At 37.8% G+C, this 21,561-nt stretch overlaps 1 protein-coding gene across 2 annotated transcripts in view; it reads left to right on the top strand.

Annotated features, from left to right (window-relative positions):
* Positions 1-245: 245 nt before the first annotated feature.
* cspg4 (chondroitin sulfate proteoglycan 4) overlaps positions 246-21,561 on the top strand; it is a 127,358-nt gene continuing 106,042 nt past the window's right edge. For both annotated transcript variants that reach the window (XM_073942690.1, XM_073942689.1), the window contains exon 1: positions 246-361. In XM_073942690.1, coding sequence (XP_073798791.1) covers positions 289-361 — 73 coding nt within the window. In that variant the 5' untranslated portion in view covers positions 246-288. The remainder of the gene's footprint in view (positions 362-21,561) is intronic.

Raw genomic sequence — 21,561 nt, 5'->3', positions numbered from 1 at the left:
TTTAACAGTCACCGAGGATGGAAATTGTGAGTGGAGAAGCACGAGAAGGAAGAAAAAGAGGTGTAGTTTATTTCCAGAGGGGCGTTGTTGCAGGGCTGGGCTGGGGTGTGTGGCTGTGTGTGTGTCTGTGTTAGTGGCTGGATTTCTCTTTGCATTTAAGGAGCAGGGGGGGGTTCAGGGTATCATTTTCATCCACGTCCGTCCCGCCCCCTCCATGAGTACACCCTGCACGCTCTCCAGGTCCCAAAGTGGCCACAGAGACTCAGAGACTCGGACTAAAGTGGCAAGATGAGAGCCCCGTGTCCGCTCCTGTCTGCCCTCTTCCTGGCACTCCTATACCTGCTCCAGACCACCAATGGAGGTAAGACTGCTCAATCTCATCCTTTCACAACTTTTACAGCTGATTTAGCTTACCATCGAGTCTATCAGCAAAAGTTTCTAAAAGTTGCATTGCTTTGAATTCTGCCAAGAAGCTTCCAACATCTGAAAATGTGCACTCACAAGAAAACTCATTCATACTCCTGAGGCTGGAGCGTGTACAATAAAGCCACAGTTTTTGGAGACCCCTCCTTCTCTGGCTTCCGTTGAGGGCTCATTGGGCAGATCTGAGGTCCCGAAAAGAAAGAGTCACTTTCAGAGGTGTGGATCAGCTGCCCTACGCACAGATGTTCCTGCTTTTCCGCTTCTTTTTGCGGCGCCTGTGAGACCTGCAGTCTAATTAGCGCGCCAGTTAAAGTGGGACTGAAGTGAGCGTTGTTCGGTATGGGGATCAAAGCGTGTCTGCGTCGGCAGCTGCCCCGAACTCACATGATAGCAGAGAGAGCAGCAGAATTGATCTAGTGTGTGCTTGAGCTGGGAGACGGTCAAGAATGTTTTGGCATCTGCATCCTGTATGAGGGCCATGTGTGGAGATGGAGTGCTTGGAAAAAAATAGTGGGAAATTGTGGTTTGGGATGTGAGATGGGTGTGGCAGGGTGGGGCCAGGTGGGCGTTGCTGGGGCAGATTGGGCGTGGCACCGTTTTCTGACTGCGATGGTTCGTTTAATGGTCATTAGCATATTAGAATTTGTAGAAAAAGTAAGGAAGAGCGGGGATGAAAGCAACAAAGCGATGTTCTTGAAGCCCTGACAACATTTGATTTCCAGGCTATAACAGTACATTCAGCATGCAATCCTTGATGGAGGTAGCAAATATCAGCTAATTTTGGGGCTGTGTCCCGCATTTAGGTCCAAACTTCTGTTTTTAAGTGCAGAAGGTAAATTATTGTGGCTTTTTTTTTCTTATTATGGTGGCTTAAGAAAGCCAACATACTGTTATACTACATAAACTTAGTTTACTTCCATCTTCTTCTTCTTAGACTATTTTAAGAACGCATCTCCTCCTAGACCGTTCATACTACAACCACCAAACTAACTCCAAACCTCCAAACTATGTTGAATTAAGTTGCTATGTCTTTTCCAACTGATCTGATTTACGGTTTTCCGAAAACTGACCCAGGGAGTTCAGAAAAGTCCCATTGACTTAACATTGGACCAAACTTTGTGATATGATAATTTTGCGCCAGACTGTCATGCAGACTTAAGAATGGCCTCATTTAACTCAGACTCACTGATGACCTTTCAACTTTCTAGCCACACCCGAGCAACCACTTACAACACCCTACCAACTGTCCCATAGACTTTTATTGTAAAAAAACTGCCATTGACTTTACATTGGACATACTGACAACATGCCAATTTACCAATCTATGCTAGAAACATACTAACAAACATTCTAACATACTAGCAACATGCTACTTCTTATTAAATTCATGCTAACAGCATGCTAGTTTATACTAGAAACATGCTAGCAACATGTTAATGTATGCTAGAACCATGCTAATTTATGTTAGCAACTCCCTAGCAACACCGTAGCAATGACCTTTACTTTTTTAGTTACAAGTTGTGTTTCTCTTTTCATGCATCACACTAATGATCAATCTACATGTTATTTAGTGCAGTAACACATCCTAAAGTTTGCAATGTCTGGGTTTCTCAAAAGAAAATCAGGTTTAAATGGCAAGAGTTCCTGTGAGGATGAAAGTAGCACTGTTATTTCTGTCCCGCTGCTAACAGACAAACCTTATTTTTTACTTCCACATTAGAGTGTTCAGTGTTTTAATTCATATGTTTTAAAACATTAATGCATATTGCCAGTAATAATAAAAAAATATTCAAAAACTATAGAAAAGTTTAACATGTTGCATTGTTATTGCTTTTGAAACATTTGATGGAGCTGAAATGTAAAATGAAAATGCTGTTTTATTTATTTATTTATTTTTGCAAAAATAAAGGACAAAATATGTTTGCAGTGAACATAGTCAGATATATTTAAAATAAACAAGATTAAGCCAGTAAATCTAGCAAATATTATTGTGTTCCTACTAGTAACAACGTAACAATGTGCCGGTTATATTTAAGTGAAGTTTTAAAAACTAATTTTAAGAGGAGCCCGTGATATGCTAGATCGCAGCTGGCCTCTCGTCCGTAATCGGTAATAATCCAATCAGACTGATTCAAGTTTACAATAACAGACCAATTTCGCCCCCGCTACTTTAACTTAGTTTTGAAAGAATCCCCCATTCCACCCCATCCCCTCCTTTTCCTCCCTTTACCAGGGGGAGCTCTCGAAACCTACCTGATCTCGAGCCCCCTTATAGGCTTATTGACCAGGCTCAATTATCTCTATCTTCAGGTTTCCCTCCAGGGACAGCATCCCAAACCTGCTAATAGCGTCAAGCAATATGTACGTGTGAACTCTTGAAAGTGAAATTACATTAAAGTTGTTCTATATTTGTTCAAAATAGCACCAACATTGATAGAGCACACTTGTGAGTTAGTAACCACAGCAAAAACATATTTTTGTCTAAAAGACTATCTTTTAAAAATAGGTTTTTAAGAAAAATTATAGTCCCCTCACATGTACAGTACATTACGCATGTATGTGTTATACATTGTAAAAATCGGTTATTTGACTTAATTAAAAAAAAAAAACTCTTTGTCTTATAAATGTTAAGTAGACAAACTATGTGCAAAATTATAAAAGTGGTAAAGTTTCTATGTCATGCCAGATTTACATGGCAGGCCAAATTGACCATCAGGCCACAGGGACATCCCGGTGCTTCTTATGGCCAGTCCGCTCCTGGCTGGGTTCACACCAGATGTGGCATGCGCAAATGAATTGTGATATTCTCACATAAATAAACCTGTGAAGATTTTGAATTTACTAGCTTCATTTGAGTAAGAAATTCACTTCACAATAGACATGGATTCGCTTCACGGGCAGGGTTTCGGCCCGCCCGGTGACTCTAGTTTTGTTGCTAAATGGCTAACATGGATTTTATTGAAAGATTAGCTGTGATTTATGTGATTTAGGAATGCTGAAAAACAGCATAGATTCGTTCAGTGCCATGTTTGAGTGCACTAGATCCTTTCAGAGGGGCACTCAGAGTTCTTAAACTCCTCCAGAAGTGTGGTGTCACCCGGAGTATTTCCCCTCGGGACAACAACTGCAGGAGCTACATCATAATCACACCCCTATGAGAGCAAGCTCCTGATTGGTTAATGTGGCACGAATGTCCTAAAGTTCAGATTTTCCAACTCGAGCGTATCGCACCCTAACGCTTGATTCATACGGGATTCAGTGTCAACGTTTGACAGAGGGCAAGTCTGAAGTTGGGGCTGACGAGATCGCCATAGCAGCGTCAGCCAATGAAATTAGTATCCAATCAATTACTGTCTGAGCTGGTGTATTTGCATAAAGTGATCTGATTGGCTGACGCTTCCGTTGGTGCTTGAAAAGTTGAGAAGTTTTCAAGTTCTGCAGCGAGCAACACCACTGAACAGCACAGACGGATTCACAATGCAGTTTGGCAATAGCTGACATCACCCATTTAAAGTGAATGGGAAGTGTTGACGCTGACACTCTGTGTGAATGGGGCGTAAGCGCGAAACGTGCAAAACACTCAATTCACACCGAGTCATTCGCGCAAATCATGTCGCAGGATGTCTATTCGCATCTTTGCATTGACATGTAAATCACTCACACTTGACGCTTCATCGGCGTCTGCTGTTAACACATTATAATAATGGTTTTGTGGTCCAGGCTCTGTCAGGGTTCTGCCACTCTGGTCCTGTAAATTCTTGTTTTGGTGGCAGAGTCTGGACACTAGCTCTGTCTTGTCCTGTTTCTGTCATTGTGTGTGTCTCTGTGGGGGGTCTGCGTGCGCTCTTGTACTCGTGTTTTTGTTTTGTACTGTGGGCATTGCGCTGTTTCATTCTTAGCGTCTTCGTCTAGTTGGTTTCGGTTTTGGTTGACGTTGAGATGAAACATGCGCGTTGCATATGTGTGAGCGCAAGGTAAGGGGTTCATATATTGTGTACTCGGGTCTTGCGTATATTTGTGTTGTCCAAGCACATAGCTATATGTTTACACTGTGGCCACGTGCTTCCGTCCTGTCCTGTTATTGGGAATGCGTGGTTGATGAGTTCTCTCATTGGCTACGTGTTCTTGTCCTGTTTTATGTAAGTACATGGCTTGTGTTGTCTCTGTGTCATTGCTCTCCCGTCTATTGTCTAGTCCCACCCTCCTTGTTAACTCATTATTAGTTAATTATGTTTATCTGTTTGTGTGTTAATTTAGTTCTGCATATAATCTCCTCATGTCTGCTGTCCTGGGCCAGTTCGTCATTGTATCTCATTGCATGTTACCTTGTCGTGTGTCTGTTCCAGTCTTGATCCCTGCCAGCCTGTCCAGTTCAGTCCAGTTTGGTTTGTTTATTTGTTTTGTTAATGTTTTCCCCCTTGGGGTAGTTTGTTTTGCTGATTTTGCCTTTTTATTTGTTTTATTGTAAATAAATACTTTATTCACCCTGCACTTGGGTCCTCGCCCCTTTTTCCCTTCACCGTACTATGACGTAAAGATCACAGTGAAAAAAATTCAATTGACTTTTGAATCTACTGAAATCTATTTTTATTTACAAAAATGTACTAATTATCGAATGCTGAAGTTTTTTGACAAAAAAGATTTTGTTTTTGTTTTGTTTTTTTATTTGGGGCGGGGTGTATTAAATAAAGAAAATAATCTTGGGTGTGGACTTGATTTGCTTACATGATATCAACATACTCAAAACTGCATAGTATTTTCTTTAAAATTTGAAAACAATTGCTTTTTAAAAACTACTTTATGCATCACACAATCATTATTTTGTTACAGTCCAGATAATAGGACAAAAAACACATAATGCACCTTTAAAATCAAGATGAAATGGAAGAAGCGTCAAATCTTTTCCCATGTATTGTGGACAGACTATAATGTTGATTCTCCCCATTGACTGTTGATTGTATTCGACTATAAAAGGATGCAAACGTGCATATATGCATGAATAAATCACTCGCAGTGTGCATTTAAATAATAGAGAAGCTAAATTTTAATTTCATGGTCACTTGAGAATGAATCATAAAGCATCAGAGGCCGTGATTGCCAGTGTGAGTCAGGTTTTTTGGTATTACTGATCAGTATCATTGCTATGAATCTAAGGTCTGTAGCCATGGCAACACACAACACAAACAGGTCTGTGAGCTGCTAAGCATTTTAGGCGATACAAGGAGTGTGTGTGTGAATGCATGTTGTGATTGCAGAAGCGCATATGTTTGAGTCCGGGTAGTTGGCAGGGTAATAAATGTTTGTACAGCTCTGCACATTAGATTAATAAACATAATATTTGCATTTGTAAATTGATGAGATTAGATCGCCGGTCTCACAGAGCTGCCGCTTCCCACGCGACAAGGGGCGTCTCAAAAACAGAAGGCAAACATTTATCTTTGCTGATCTCTCAGCGGTCTGCTGTGTGTGATCAGATAATGGGACGAATGTTTCAAGGTTTTTTGGATGCGGACTTTGAGTTGATGTAACACCCACATTCTGGAAGTCATAAATCTGTTTGTTCGTTTATGCTACTACTTTTAGGGAAAGACTCATTCTCAAAACCACACAGAATTGCTGATTCGGTTCCAATTTTGCTTGAGATTGATTCGTTTCTGATTCATCTGCTTGTAGTTCTGTTATAATGATCATTTGGGTTGCTTTTCAAATGCTGTAAGTATCATAAGAGTGATTTTTAGGCTGCGATTAAATTGTTCACTGTGTATATGTTTGATTCACTGAAACAGTCTGATCGTTTGTTCACATATTGAATAACTCTGGTCATTCTAAATGTATATGGTTAACTTAACAGGACTGATTCATAAGAATCATTTGTTCATGAATTGGATAACAACGGTCTCTCTGTAAGTGTATGATTAACAAAGCAGAACTGATTTGTTCATGATTTGAATTGCACTGGTCAAACTGAAAGTATGGTTAACTGAACAGCACTGATTCATAAGAGTCATTTGTTCATGAATTGGATAACAATGGTCTCTGTAAGTGTATGATTAACAAAGCAGAACTGATTTGTTCATGATTTGAATTGCACTGGTCACACTGAAAGTATGGTTAACTGAACAGAACTGACTCATAAGAGTCATTTGTTCATGAATTGAACTACTCTGGTCACTCTAAATGTATATGGTTAACTAAACAGAACTGATTCATAAGAGTCATTTGTTCATACATTGAATTACTCTGGTCACTCTAAATGTATGTGGTTAACTAAACAACTGACTCATGAGAGTCATTTGTTCTCATGTATTGGATTACGAGGGTCTCTCTCTGCTGTGTATGGTTAACTAAACAAAACTGATTTAAAAGAGTCATGTGTTAATATATTGGTTTATGATGGTCACTGTATGTGTACAATTAACTAAGCAGAACTGATTCATAAGAGTCATTTGTTCATGTATTGAATTACTCTGGTCACTCTAAATGTATATGGTCAACTAAACAATTGATTCATGAAAGTCATTTGTTCAGATATATTGGATTATGATGGTCTCTCTCTGATGTGTATGGTTAACTAAACAAAACTGATTCATAAGAGTCATTTGTTAATATATTGGTTTATGATGGTCACTCTCTGTATGTGTACGATTAACTAAGCAAAACTGATTCAGAAGAATCATTTGTTCATATATTGGATTATACTGGTCACTCTAAGTGTATGTGGTTAACTAAACAACTGATTCATAAGAGTCACTTGTTCATATACTGGATTATGCTGGTCCCTCTGAATGTATATGGTTAACTAAACAGAACTGATTCATAAGAGTCATTTGTTCAAACTTTGGATAAAGAAGGTCTCTCTCTGTAGGTACACTATTAACTAAGCAAAGTACGGTTAACCAAGTCGGCGTCCATCTTTGAAACACCTCTCGGGCAGTATGCTAGGCCATTCTGTCTGAATGGAGAAACATAAAATTCTCCAAAACTGCTTGCCAAGCTTACGAATGAATTTCATATTAGGAATCAATAATACAATTAAACAACAGCTGTCTATTTAGTTTCATTTCCAAACGTCCAAATCACACAAAATCTGCAGAAACTCACTTCTGGTTTGAGCCCCTCCCCTGGAGTATCATCAGTATATAGCGATCGACGACAAGACAAGACAAACTAAATGGCATGAAATAACAATTTAAACCAGTTCTGAAACGATTCAAGTAGTAGAACTACTGTACTTAGAAGAACGTCTTTTACAATTTAGAGTAAAGGAAAAAAGATGAGTGTAACACTTGTCCAGACCTACTCATCATTATAAACGTATTTTCGTTTTTTTAGTTAACTTAGCATTGAGCAAAATCAAAGAGAGTGTAAGTTTTTGACATTAGAATGTTGAAGTGTGTCATTTAAATATCGTCCACAGTGACTTTTTTCTGTCAATGACAGCCGTAGAGCCCTGAAACCCTGCACGCTTACCTTCCAGTCTAGCTTGATTGACAAGCGGCCACAGTTTGTTCCGAGTATCTCTTGTGCGTTGCGCCAAGTCCTCCGTTATTTCAGCCTGATCTCACAAGGAAACGTAAGTATTTTACGTTTTGTTAGTTTAGTGGCTAATTCGTACGAATTCGTCCTAGTTCAGTCGTATGAAAATGTACGATTTTAAAAAGGAGGCGTGGCACCCAACCCCACCCCTAACCCCAACCGTCATTGGGTGATGAGCAAATCGTACTAAATTGTACGAATTAGATTGTACAGATAAATACGAATTAGCCACTAAATCAAAAAGTTATGATTTGCCATGAGATTGCAGATCATTATTCTGATATTTTTTTGTTTGAGGATTTCGGAGCGCTTCGCATCGGTCCAGATGAGGTCACTGTGCGTACGAGACATGAACTGCACAATAATGCGATGAAGGATGTGTCACATTTTTCTTCCCGAATCTGTGAGCAATGTCAATTGAGGATTGCAAAACATCAGTCAAACACGGTGAAACAAGCCGCAGTATTTCCATTACCTCCATTTTCACGTTTTCTCCTACTTCAGGGATACCAGCAATGCGAAGATTCCACTGCCTTTTGTACGTCTCAAGCTCGTCCAACTTTTCCCAGAGTTGTTTATTTTCTGTTTTTAAGGATGTAACTTGATCATTTATCGCACTTGATTTGGCAACGGCTAAGTCAGCTTTGTTAGCAATCGTGTCTATTTCAGACGAGTTCAGTGATGCGGCTCGAGTTGTTTGAAACAGATTGTTCAATTGCCACCAATTTCTCCAAAAGATTGTCTTGTTTTTTCCCCCAAATTTTCAATTGCTTCCAAGAGAACTGCATTAGATGGCTCGGCTGTGTGACGTTGCATCTTTGCATGTGGACTCTTCGTCGGAGTTTCAGGTAGTGTTGATGATGATGAATCAAAATCGTCCTTTTCCCCTGTTGTTTTGGTATAGTTATGTTGTCTCTTTACTGCTAAAGCGTCTTCCATAGCAAACTGTGAAAGGGCTTTTTCTTGTTACTAGACCTATATCAGATGGGTAACAGGCGAGCTCAGTCAATGTTCATAAAGCCACTTGTTGCACACAAAAACAACCACTCTTAAAAAGTAGGGTTTATAAGTACCAAATTCGTTACGCTATATATTATTATACAGTCATGAGGGCAAGGTAAGTCAAGAATTGCGGATAAAGTTTTAGAGCTACTAAAACCACGTCTTACATAGGCACCATCTTGCCACCCCTGATGTTCATTATTTTCACTACACTGCATGTCCATGCAGTATGTGTTTGATTCTATTACAAAATATATAATAAAAAAGCCAGTAGGAGTCATTTGCTTGTAGTGTTTTTGTGTGCGGCCAGGAATACTTTAAATCAAAAGATATTTCTTTCCAATATACACTTTTTTAAATAATATGTCATTCGCAGCACAAGTAAAATATGACTTCTGTGCTGTTCTGCTGTTTTCACAGTGGCTAGATTGAAATTAATCTAAAAAATCGTATGTTTATATCATTCCTGTCTCGCTAGACGGCTCTTGGCCAGAATAAGCAGCCGTTCAGCCAGACTGTATGCTGATAGTCAAACGTCTGGCTATGCGAGACTAACTCTACTCCAGTGGTTAAGGTTGGGTCTACACTGTTCCCATCTGCAGTCCCCATGGAAACCTGCCACCCACACAGGAATCAATGCGGAAAGTTTGCTTGAGACTTTCCCTCCTCACTGTCCTCCTCAATAAATGATCTGTCAGTATGAAACACCATGCACACACACACACACACAACCTCGACAATACCAGACCGTGGGGAAGACTTAAACTCCACATTCCATATTCCTGTCATTTCATATTCATCCAATAGAATCTCATGTGGCACTGTGGAGACTGAGGGTTTCTGGGTTTTATATACGGCAGGGTCTGGGCAGTCGTTCCCACTGTGGCTCTCGGGCAAATCACTGTCACAATAGATCAGGCTAAATTTACCTTCGAAATCATCACTCAACTATCGGTCCATAAACACACGCACACCCTACAGGGACATCACAGTGCTGTATGTTAGCATTTCATCCTCTTTTGTGCGCCAGAAATTCTGCATTAACCCTGAATAAACTCTTTTGGATTGAAATTGACTGTGAATGGGAAGTCAGGCATTCTTATGTTTATTGCTCATATACTGTATTAAACAACCCCCAACACTTAAAGGAACACTTCGGTTTTCTTTTGAAAGTAGGCTAGTTTTACAATTTCCTAGAGTGAAAGAGTTGTGTTTTAACATTTTTTTTCATTTTTAATTGACTATTTAGTCAATCTCTGGGTCAAACAAGAGCACTTTTAGCTTAGCATAGCATAGATCATTGAATCAGGCTAGAATATTAGCATCTGAAAAAAATATTAAGCGGTGCCTAAACCCCCAAGGATCAAAAGAAGCACTATCCACTAACTAAAGATGCTGCGATCTTTAGTCTCCTTGTTAGTGCGCCTGCCCTGCATGCAGGAATTGCTGGTCTGAATCCTGCTCAGAGTAACCTTGGGTTTGAGGATGAGTGTAATGGGGACCTGCTGGTAGAAGCTGTGCAGAAGCCTTATTCCTTCAGCCTCAGGAGGAGCATTAGCACCCTTGTTAGTGTGCCTGACTCTGAGCAGGAATCAGACCAGCAATTCTGGCAAAGAGTTGGTTAAGACAGGACTAAGGCTTTGTCACAGGTCAGGTAGAAGATAGTGTGCAAGTATACAAGTCCTCCGGTTTTTAAGGAGGTGCATTAGCAACACACTAAGGGTTGCAGTTTTTAGAGATCCCCCATGCCAGAATCACTTGGTTGAATCCTGGTTAGAGTGGGTTGAGCAGAACCAGAGGCTTTATATTGGTGCTGTGATCCTAAATTGGTGCCGTGACCCAGATGGTAGTATGGTTTAAAGGGTTGAGTGTAACATAGATAACCTTAGGAGATGTGCTAGTAAAACTCAATCCCCTGTCTGGGAAGATGGCTCTGAGTTTGGAAAGGCACTCTAACTTGTGTTATTCGCCTTGTTGTGAGGGAGATAATGAGAGATAAGGGTCCAAGCGTAGTGTCAAGCCCAGACTCAAAACTATTTAAATAAAGGTTTAAAGGTGTGAAAATGGAGGGTGGATGGATGCTGAAATCGAGAGATAATGGAGGCAGGACTTGTTTGGTTAATTATAAGGGTTTGGTCTTATACTGATTGGATAATAGAATGGTTGTCAATGATGAATTGTTAAATCTTCAGACCAAGCTCCTCTCAAAATTAGTTTGTTTAAAAAACCTCATCACAATCTCACGGCAATTAGTAACTTTTTTAGAGGCTAATTCTTATGAATTTTTACGATTTCATTCATACCATTTAGTACATCGCCAGTGACATTTGGATTTAGGGGCAGGGTTGGGTGCCACACCTCCTTTTTCAAATCGTATATTTTCGTACGACTGAACTCGCCATTAAACTGACAAAACACAAAATAGTTTCTTCATGAGATCAGACTGACTGTCACTTTGGCCGCGTTTACTATGCACTGTTCAAGTGACTCGATTACAATTTTTTTTCTCCCATGTGGCACAGATCAGATATGGCCCATGTACGTGTAAGCAGGAACAAATCACATGGATTCTGATTTACTCAAATCAGATTCAGGCCTTGTTTATATGTGCAAATTTATCCGAAATGAATCGGATCTGTGTTCTCGTGTCTGCAGTGTAAGCAGGTAGATCGGATTTCCACCTGTAAATGCGAGTTGCGCGTCATCAAAAACCATAGCGAATTATGTCAAGTCTGACACTTTCATTTCAGAACAGATTTCAGCAGAGTCCCAAACCTAAAAACTCCTACACGAGGTGACGAGGACCTAAACAGCTTTTATATTGTCATATAGCACAGGTATTAAGCATGTTAACGAGAGCGAGAGAGCGCAATGTCCGCCACGTAACCAATATAAACTAATATAAAACTAGTGCATAGCTACATCACATGCATAAATCACGCCATGGACATTACATTAAGATGCCTAAAGGTTTAAAAAAGCCTATATATCAAAAGAAGATGGACAAATGAGAACTTTTCTGTCATAAACTATAGTAAAACAGCTTGTCAAAAGCTGCAAACAGATTACACAGGAATAGAGAAAAGAGCACTCTTTAATTATCAGCTGTTAGTCAGCGCCCGCTCTTTTTCCTGGTCATTGCGCCTTTGCTATGTGCTGTGTAAATGCAGACGATCGGATACGAGTCACTTTTAAAAGATGATGTAAGCAGGTCATCAAAAAAAACGGATACAGTCACAAAATCGAAATTGACCATGAAGATCTGCTTTTTAAATGCAGCCTTTGTAATAGCCCCTGCGTTGCACTGATGATTTATTAAATGAGCTGATCAGAGCTATCAGATACTGAAGCAGCAGAACTGTCAAGTTTCAGTTTGTCAAGCCATTTTCGTTGACACAATTGCACTGTTAGACATTTTATCATATTTGTACGGTAGCTTACTGGCAGCACTGTTGCCAGCAATTTAACACAACTGCCATTTTCTAGTAATGTAACGACTGGGGTGGAGTGACAGAGACAACTGGAGGTAAGATCCAATATGCAGGTTTATTCAGCGTCAGGCAAGCAGTGGTCATACAGATGCAAACGGGTATATACAGGCAAATCCAGAATCGTCGTCAATATAACAGGCAATGGTTCTAAAGGCAGGCGGCTAAACAGGATAACAAGAAATGCAAGGCTAGGGTCTAAACACGGATAAACAAGACAGGGAGAAACGCGTTGTAATGTCACTATGTAGCAAACAAGACTCTGCAAACTGGATGGGTTCATGAGTGGCTTATAAGAGGTGTGATATCAGTCTCTGACAGGGTTCAGCTGGTGAGTGCAATCAAGTAGATGAATGAGCAGGCGTGCGTGTCTGGGAGAAGTGCATGTAGGAATGTGTAGTCCTGGGGAATGCGGAAGTGCAGTCCTGAGAGTTCGTGTGATAAGAGTTCGGGTTCTGTGACAAGTAACTTACCAGTAAATTTGTTTTACAGTAGCAGAGCCCTACCACAATTTAATTTTATTGTAAAATAGTCTTACCGGAACTTCTTTATACGGTAAAATGCTCTTTACCACATTTTAATTTTACAGTATGACAATTTTTACAGTACTTTTACTGTCATTTATTTACATTTTACACTGGAAGTACAAAACCTTTATATACGTGATGTAAAAGTTACGTAAAAGTCTTTATTTATGTGATGAGTTCATGTACAACTGTATTTTTATTATTTAGTGTCATCTTTTCCATTTTAAATGGTTTACAAAAGTAATTTTCTTTTTTTTTTAAAGATTTATTTTTGGCCTTTTTTAGGTAGGACAGTATTGAGACAGGAAGTGAAGTGGGAGAGAGAGAGAGGGGTTAGGGTAGAGAAATGTCCTCGAGCCGGGATTCGAACTCGCGATGCCCTGACAGGCTATTGCACCATATGTCGGCGCGCTAACCACTAGGCTATTGCGCCGACACAAAAATAATTTTCATTCATCAATCTTTTTTAAATACATTTTGTGATACATTGTTTTTTCATTCATTAACTGTATAATTTTTGTCTTCAACTACAGTAGTAGTACATAATTACTTTGATTAAAGTACAATACCATAAGACCTAAAATGCATTAAGTTACTGTAAAAGTTTTAAAATCACTAACAACGCAGTATATATTACAGTAGTGAACTGTAGAATGTATGTGGTAATTTACTGGGCGTTTATAGCTGTAAAATAACTGTAAAATTGTGGCAAAGTCTAACAGTGTACCACTGATACACAATAAAAAAAGTATGTTTTTGTCATGTAAATGCAACTGTTAGGCACTGCTAAAGAAACATATGACTATATTCACAGATATGCAGGGCTCGAAATTAACCTTTTTGCTTGGTAGCACCGGTGCTCCTAACTTTAAAAATGTAGGCGCATCAGACAAAATTTAGTCGCACCCACCAATTAAGAGCACCGTTACTACAAGTTTTATATAAACAGATTTATAGTATTTGAAATCAACAGCAATCAAACTAACAAGCAAAAGAAAATTTAATATATATGCAAGCGTGAGGAAAATATGTCTCAACGAAATCCCGTTATCATAAGAAAATACATTTTTATAACAGAACTGAGTGACCACGGAGCGCTCACCGGCCCTGCACACACTGCTTGAATGAATCTGTTAACGATATAACTGTGCTGTTCTCACAAGTGCTGTCTGAAATTGTACTGATGCTTTTGACACATACTGTACCTTATTATATGCATACATGTTAATAGCAATACCGGTCTTTTTAGGAGTAGCGATGTTAGTTTACTCCGTTTGTGATGGTGTACGTGGTGTTAAATTTGACATATAGCTGCCCCTTGCATGGCGAACAGCATCTGGCGATTATATGAAGGATTAAACTGAAGCTCTCGTGCTAAATGTTGCAAACAGTTACCTGAAAATCCCATACCACAGACTTTTTATAGCGGACTTGAAGCCAATGGAAGTCTTCTACTCTTGGTAAAGTGCAGATTGTGGATTAACATTCAGCACATGATCAGTATGTGTCATTATTTGTAACTAGATGGTTTCTAAAACTAAATCTGTCAGTGTTATGTGATCTTCATTCTCATCTTCAGCGCTTTACAATTTTTCGCGGTAGTAGCTCTCTCTGTCATCCCAAGCCAGAAGGCGCTGAGTGATTGACAGCTGATATTAACCAATCATTCGCGTTCAGTGCTAGAGCAGTGGTGGGCCAATGAGAAGAGCGCGAAGGCGGGGCAAGCATCACGGACTTGGCTTTTACTGCAGCAAGTCGACATGACAACTGTTTTAAACCATTCCTGAGCACTGCGTTTCGCGTTTCAAGTGCAGACAAAGAGCTTAGAGATGCATTCTGCGTGAATGTCTGCCGAATCCGCGCATGTGGTGAACATTTTGCAGTAAAAACTGGTCGCACACAACAATTTTAAGCACTCGCAGAAATGCTCCCAAATATATTTTAAGGTCGCATAGATAAAATTTTGGGGCGCATATGCGACCAAAATGGTCGCAATTTCGAGCCCTGGATATGTATTTTATACATGAAATTATTAAATTAATTTTCTCAGAGTGCAGATCTCAGAAACACCACAGCAGACATTCCCATTGGTGTCTAGCATTATCTTGAAGAGTTTGTCCATTCTTTGCCAATGTGTCCCACTACAAACTTCGCAGATGTTCAAAGCAATCTACGCTTTTAATTTCGAGAAAATGGTGGAATTCTGCTCTAATTGAGCTGCTTACGAAAGAACATCTGGAACGTTTTGCACTGCACAAACAAATAAGAGCTTTACAGGTCCGTAGTGAAAGTTTAAAGCGTGTTGACTGAATATTTGGCAATTAGATAGAGTGGGCCCGCCGGAGTCCCTCGGGGGATGTTTTTGCATGAGTCATCTTCATGAGACAGCACAAGGAACACCACAACATCATACAGCTTCCTCGGAGACAAACGCTTTCCAGTCTGCTGATCAGGAAACTAGGCCAGCAGCCACCATTTTGGCTTGACAAGATCATTTACAGTGCGGTATCACTCGTGTTAGAGATGGGCACAACTGTCCAACCGCTGGGACTCGAGTCCTTGTAATGAGTTCACAGAAGGCATAAAATATAAAGTATTTACAGCGGTGATCTACACAGGATGGCGTTTATGACATATGGTGCAATATAAAAATACATTTGCTTCTTAATCTTAGAAATCCCATGACTGCACTAAAAATAATAGCTCTAAAAAAGATTTATGCAACAGGAGAACTTATTAACAAGTCTTTAACAGTGTCTTCTAGGTCTTTAACTATACGTTGATGCTTTCTTAATTAATATAACACTTAAAATATACAAGGTTGAGATAAAGAACATGCTTAGGAAAAATGCAAATAATCTATATGTAAACCTCTATCTAAACAATTTCTATAAATATACAAGCAATGCAGCATTATATGTATATTTTGTACTAGAAAAACAAAAGTGCAATAAGAGTCACAAATGTTAATAAATCTATACACTGAAAAAAATGATGTCTGCAAAACTGTTGCAAACAATTTGTTTGTGTTGAATTTAAACAAACAAATGAAATGTAATAAAATTCAACTTAATGCGTTTGTTTAAATTCAGCCCAAATAAATTGTTTACTGCCACTTAACGTAAAAAATGTAGTAAATCCAAGGAATCATCTCTGAATAATTTTTCTCAGTGTAGAATGCATAGCATTATATTTATATTTTGATTCGCAAAACCTAAATCGCACACAAAAATGTTAATAAATCTATTGAAAAAGTAGCAATACATTTCTATTTTGCTCTACAAAACCAAAAACGCCTTGACACTCATAATGCTGATAAAACAAGCATGGTAACACTGGTAATCTAATATAAACCATAATAGTGATTAATTACCCTTTAATATACACTCAATGTACATACACTCTAAGAAATGCTGGATAGCTTAAACCCGAATTGGGTCAAATATGAACTAATTCAAAGCACTGGGTTAAATTTGCTCCTATAAACACTCAAAATACCATAAAACAAGCATGGTCATACTGGTAATCTAATATAAACCATAGTAGTGAATAATTACCATTTAATATACACTCAATGCACATACACTCTCAGAAATGCTGGGTTACCTAAACCCAAATTAGGTCAAATATGGACTAACCCAAAACATTGGGTCAAATTTGCTCCTATAAACTCTCAAAATACCATAATACAAGCATGGGAATACTGGTAATCTAATAAAAACTAGTGAATACCACTGAATATACACTTAATGTACATACACTCTAAGAAATGCTGGGTTACTTAAACCCAAACTGAGTCAAAAATGTATAAATCCAAAACATTGGGTTAAATATGCTCCTATAAACACTCAAAATACCATAAAACAAGCATGGTGATACTGGTAAACGTATATAAACAATACTAGGGAATACCATTTAATATACACTAAATGTACATACACTCTAAGGAATGCTGGGTTACTTAAACCCAAATTGAGTCAAATATGGACTAACCGAAAACATTGGGTTAAATTTGCTCCTATAAACACTCAAAATACCATAAAACAAGCATGGTGATACTGCTTATCTAATATAAACTAGTGAATACCACTGAATATAAACTTAATGTACATACACTCTAAGAAATGCTGGGTTACTTAAACCCAAACTGGGTCAAAAATGTATAAATCCAAAACATTGGGTTAAATATGCTCCTATAAACACTCAAAATACCATAAAACAAGCATGGCGACACTGGTAAACGTATATAAACAATACTAGGGAATAATATTTAATATACACTAAATGTACATACACTCTAAGGAATGCTGGGTTACTTAAACCCAAATTGAGTCAAATATGGACTAACCGAAAACATTGGGTTAAATTTGCTCCTATAAACACTCAAAATACCATAAAACAAGGATGGGGATACTGCTTATCTAATATAAACCATACTAGTAAATAATTACCACTCAATGTACATACAGTCTAAGAAATGCTGAGTTACTTAAACCCAAATTGGGTCAAATATGGACTAACCGAAAACATTGGGTTAAATTTGCTCCTATAAACACTCAAAATACCATAAAACAAGCATGGTGATACTGCTTATCTAATATAAACTAGTGAATACCACTTAATATAAACTTAATGTACATACATTCTAAGAAATGCTGGGTTACTTAAACCCAAACTGAGTCAAAAATGTATAAATCCAAAACATTGGGTTAATATGCTCCTATAAACACTCAAAATACCATAAAACAAGCATGGTGATACTGGTAAACTTATATAAACAATACTAGGGAATAACATTTAATATACACTAAATGTACATACACTCTAAGGAATGCTGGGTTACTTAAACCCAAATTGGGTCAAATATGGACTAACCGAAAACATTGGGTTAAATTTGCTCCTATAAACACTCAAAATACCATAAAACAAGCATGGTGATGCTGCTTATCTAATATAAACTAGTGAATACCACTGAATATAAACTTAATGTACATACACTCTAAGAAATGCTGGGTTACTTAAACCCAAACTGGGTCAAAAATGTATAAATCCAAAACATTGGGTTAAATATGCTCCTATAAACACTCAAAATACCATAAAACAAGCATGGCGACACTGGTAAACGTATATAAACAATACTAGGGAATAATATTTAATATACACTAAATGTACATTCACTCTAAGGAATGCTGGGTTACTTAAACCCAAATTGAGTCAAATATGGACTAACCGAAAACATTGGGTTAAATTTGCTCCTATAAACACTCAAAATACCATAAAACAAGCATGGTGATACTGCTTATCTAATATAAACCATACTAGTAAATAATTACCACTCAATGTACATACAGTGTAAGAAATGCTGAGTTACTTAAACCCAAATTGAGTCAAAAATGTATAAATACAAAACATTGGATTAAATATGCTCCTATAAACACTCAAAATACCATAAAACAAGCATGGTGATACTGCTTATCTAATATAAACTAGTGAATACCACTGAATATAAACTTAATGTACATACATTCTAAGAAATGCTGGGTTACTTAAACCCAAACTGAGTCAAAAATGTATAAATCCAAAACATTGGGTTAAATATGCTCCTATAAACACTCAAAATACCATAAAACAAGCATGGTGATACTGGTAAACGTATATAAACAATACTAGGGAAGACCATTTAATATACACTAAATGTACATACACTCTAAGGAATGCTGGGTTACTTAAACCCAAATTGAGTCAAATATGGACTAACCGAAAACATTGGGTTAAATTTGCTCCTATAAACACTCAAAATACCATAAAACAAGCATGGTGATACTGCTTATCTAATATAAACTAGTGAATACCACTGAATATAAACTTAATGTACATACACTCTAAGAAATGCTGGGTTACTTAAACCCAAACTGGGTCAAAAAAGTATAAATCCAAAACATTGGGTTAAATATGCTCCTATAAACACTCAAAATACCATAAAACAAGCATGGTGATACTGGTAAACTTATATAAACAATACTAGTGAATACCATTTAATATACACTAAAAGTACATACATTCTAAGGAATGCTGGGTTACTTAAACCCAAATTGAGTCAAATATGGACTAACCGAAAACATTGGGTTAAATTTGCTCCTATAAACACTCAAAATACCATAAAACAAGCATGGTGATGCTGCTTATCTAATATAAACCATACTAGTAAATAATTAGCACTCAATGTACATAAAGTCTAAGAAATGCTGGGTTACTTAAACCCAAATTGGGTCAAATATGGACTAACCAAAAAAATTGGGTTAAATTTGCTCCTATAAACACTCAAAATACTATAAAACAAGCATGGTGATGCTGGCGATCTAATATAAACCATAGTAGTGAATAATTACCATTTAATATACACTCAGCGTACATACGGTCTAAGAAATGCTGGATTACATAAAGCAAAATTGGGCCAAATATGGACTAACCCAAAACACTGGGTTAAATTTGCTCCTGTAAACACTCAAAATACTATAAAACAAGCATGGTGATACTGGTAATATAATACTGTATAAACCATTGTAGTGAATAATTACCATTTAATATACACTCAATGTAAGAAATGCTGGGTTACTTAAAGCCAAATTGGGTAAAATATGGACTTTGCCACTATTAAATTAAAATCTTGTTAGTGAACAATTGTATTTGTGAACTTTTTTTCTCAACTTTAAGCAATCTTCAGTGGCTACAGAGCTCTCTGGATTGGCTGTAGTCTTGTAAACCAAAGGGCGATGCTAGAACTTTCCACTGGGATCCTCACGTAGCCGTTAGCATGCCTGCGTGTCAGCTCTGACTTCTGTCCTGCATTAAACCTCCATCCAGCCAGAGGCGTTCTGGGTAATTTGCAAACATCTCTTTAGAAAGGCGCTCTCTGGAGACAGAGCGGAGCGCTGGGACGGGCCTTTCTGCAGCGAAGGGGATAAATATAACCCACTCTCAAACGGGGCATGTGCTGCCTCAGAGGCTGCTGTTAGCGTTGGGTGGGGTAACAGGTCGTTACTGTGAGTCACAGGGACACATTTATTCCGTCATCGCAGAATTCTGGGAGCTTAAAATAAGCAGGAATTAAATGAGCAGAGTGCCGGGAGGGAGAAAGCTGTCAGTCACAGACCTCTATAGCATGGCTCAATCTTCAACGGAGAAACGCAGCCTGTGCACTTCTTAATGACTTTTTAAACTAGTCTTGTTAATCTACTTTCCAGTTTAATATTGTCCTTTTAAACAGCAAAAATGCAACACTGCATTATATATTAAGATTTAATGGGAATATGTTTTGTGTTATCGTAGAAGCAGATTTATTAACAAGTGAAAAAATTAACAAAACTGATCATTTAGAATACAATACATCCAAATAAATATTAGCATATTACTTATTATATTGTTGCTACTTGCTTTTAAGACATTAACATAAAGTAATAATTAATTTAATAGTCAATTAATAGTCATTTATATACCATAACACAGATGTTAATGAACATGCTTTATAACATGATTCTATAATGAAGAGTTCTATAACTTAATTCTATGGTCTATACTGGTCTATGGCACAGCAAAACTTGGTCTATATATCAACTCATTACTGGCACACACTCAGTTATGCAACTCTAGTCTACACCACCATATAATGCAACGCTACCGACAACATACTCTATAATTCAAGAGTGCGATGCTCTATAATGCAACACTGTATAAAGCAAACTATACAATAGCACCTTTTATAAACAATTCTATAACACAAATCTGAATGATACCACAATACTCTATAACATAAATCTATACAGCAAAATGGTTTACCACAGTACACTACGTTCAGAAGAAAGGTCTATAACCCAATGTGACTCCAAAACGAAGTCTATATATCAACATAAATATAGCAACATACTCTATAATTCAATAGTGTGATGATCTATAATGCAAGTCTATAGTGCAACAGTGTATAAAGCAAACTATGCAAAAGCGCCCTCTATAAAGCAACTCTAAGGTATTTAGCACAGCGCTACAGCAAAACTGGGTCTATATATAAACTCATTACCGACACACACTCACTTATGCAACTCTAGTCTATACCAACATGTAATGTAACTCTATTTAGAAGCATACCCTTTAATTCAATAGTGCAATGCTCTATAATGCAACTCTATAGTGCAAGAATGTACAGGTATAAGGCAAACTATGCAACTGCGCCCTCTTTAAAGCAACTCTATGGTCTATAGCACAGCCTTACAGCAAAACACACACTCAGATATGCAACTCTAGTCTGTACCAAGATATAATGTAACTCTTTGATGAAACATACTTTATAATTCAATAGTGTGATACTCTATAATGCAACTCTATAGTGCAACAGTGTATAAAGCAAACTATGCAACAGTGTCCTCTATAAAGCAACTCTATGGTCTATTGTACAGCATAACAGCAAAACTGGGACTATGGTGTATAGCTCAGCGTCACAAAAAAACTAGGTCTATATATCAACTCATTACCAAAACACACTCAATTATACAACTCTAGTCTATACCAAAATATAATGTAACTCTATGAAG

This window comes from Danio rerio, chromosome 25 (assembly GCF_049306965.1).
Source record: "Danio rerio strain Tuebingen ecotype United States chromosome 25, GRCz12tu, whole genome shotgun sequence".
NCBI classification, from domain to species: domain Eukaryota; kingdom Metazoa; phylum Chordata; class Actinopteri; order Cypriniformes; family Danionidae; genus Danio; species Danio rerio.
This window is presented reverse-complemented; position numbering and strand designations above follow the sequence as displayed.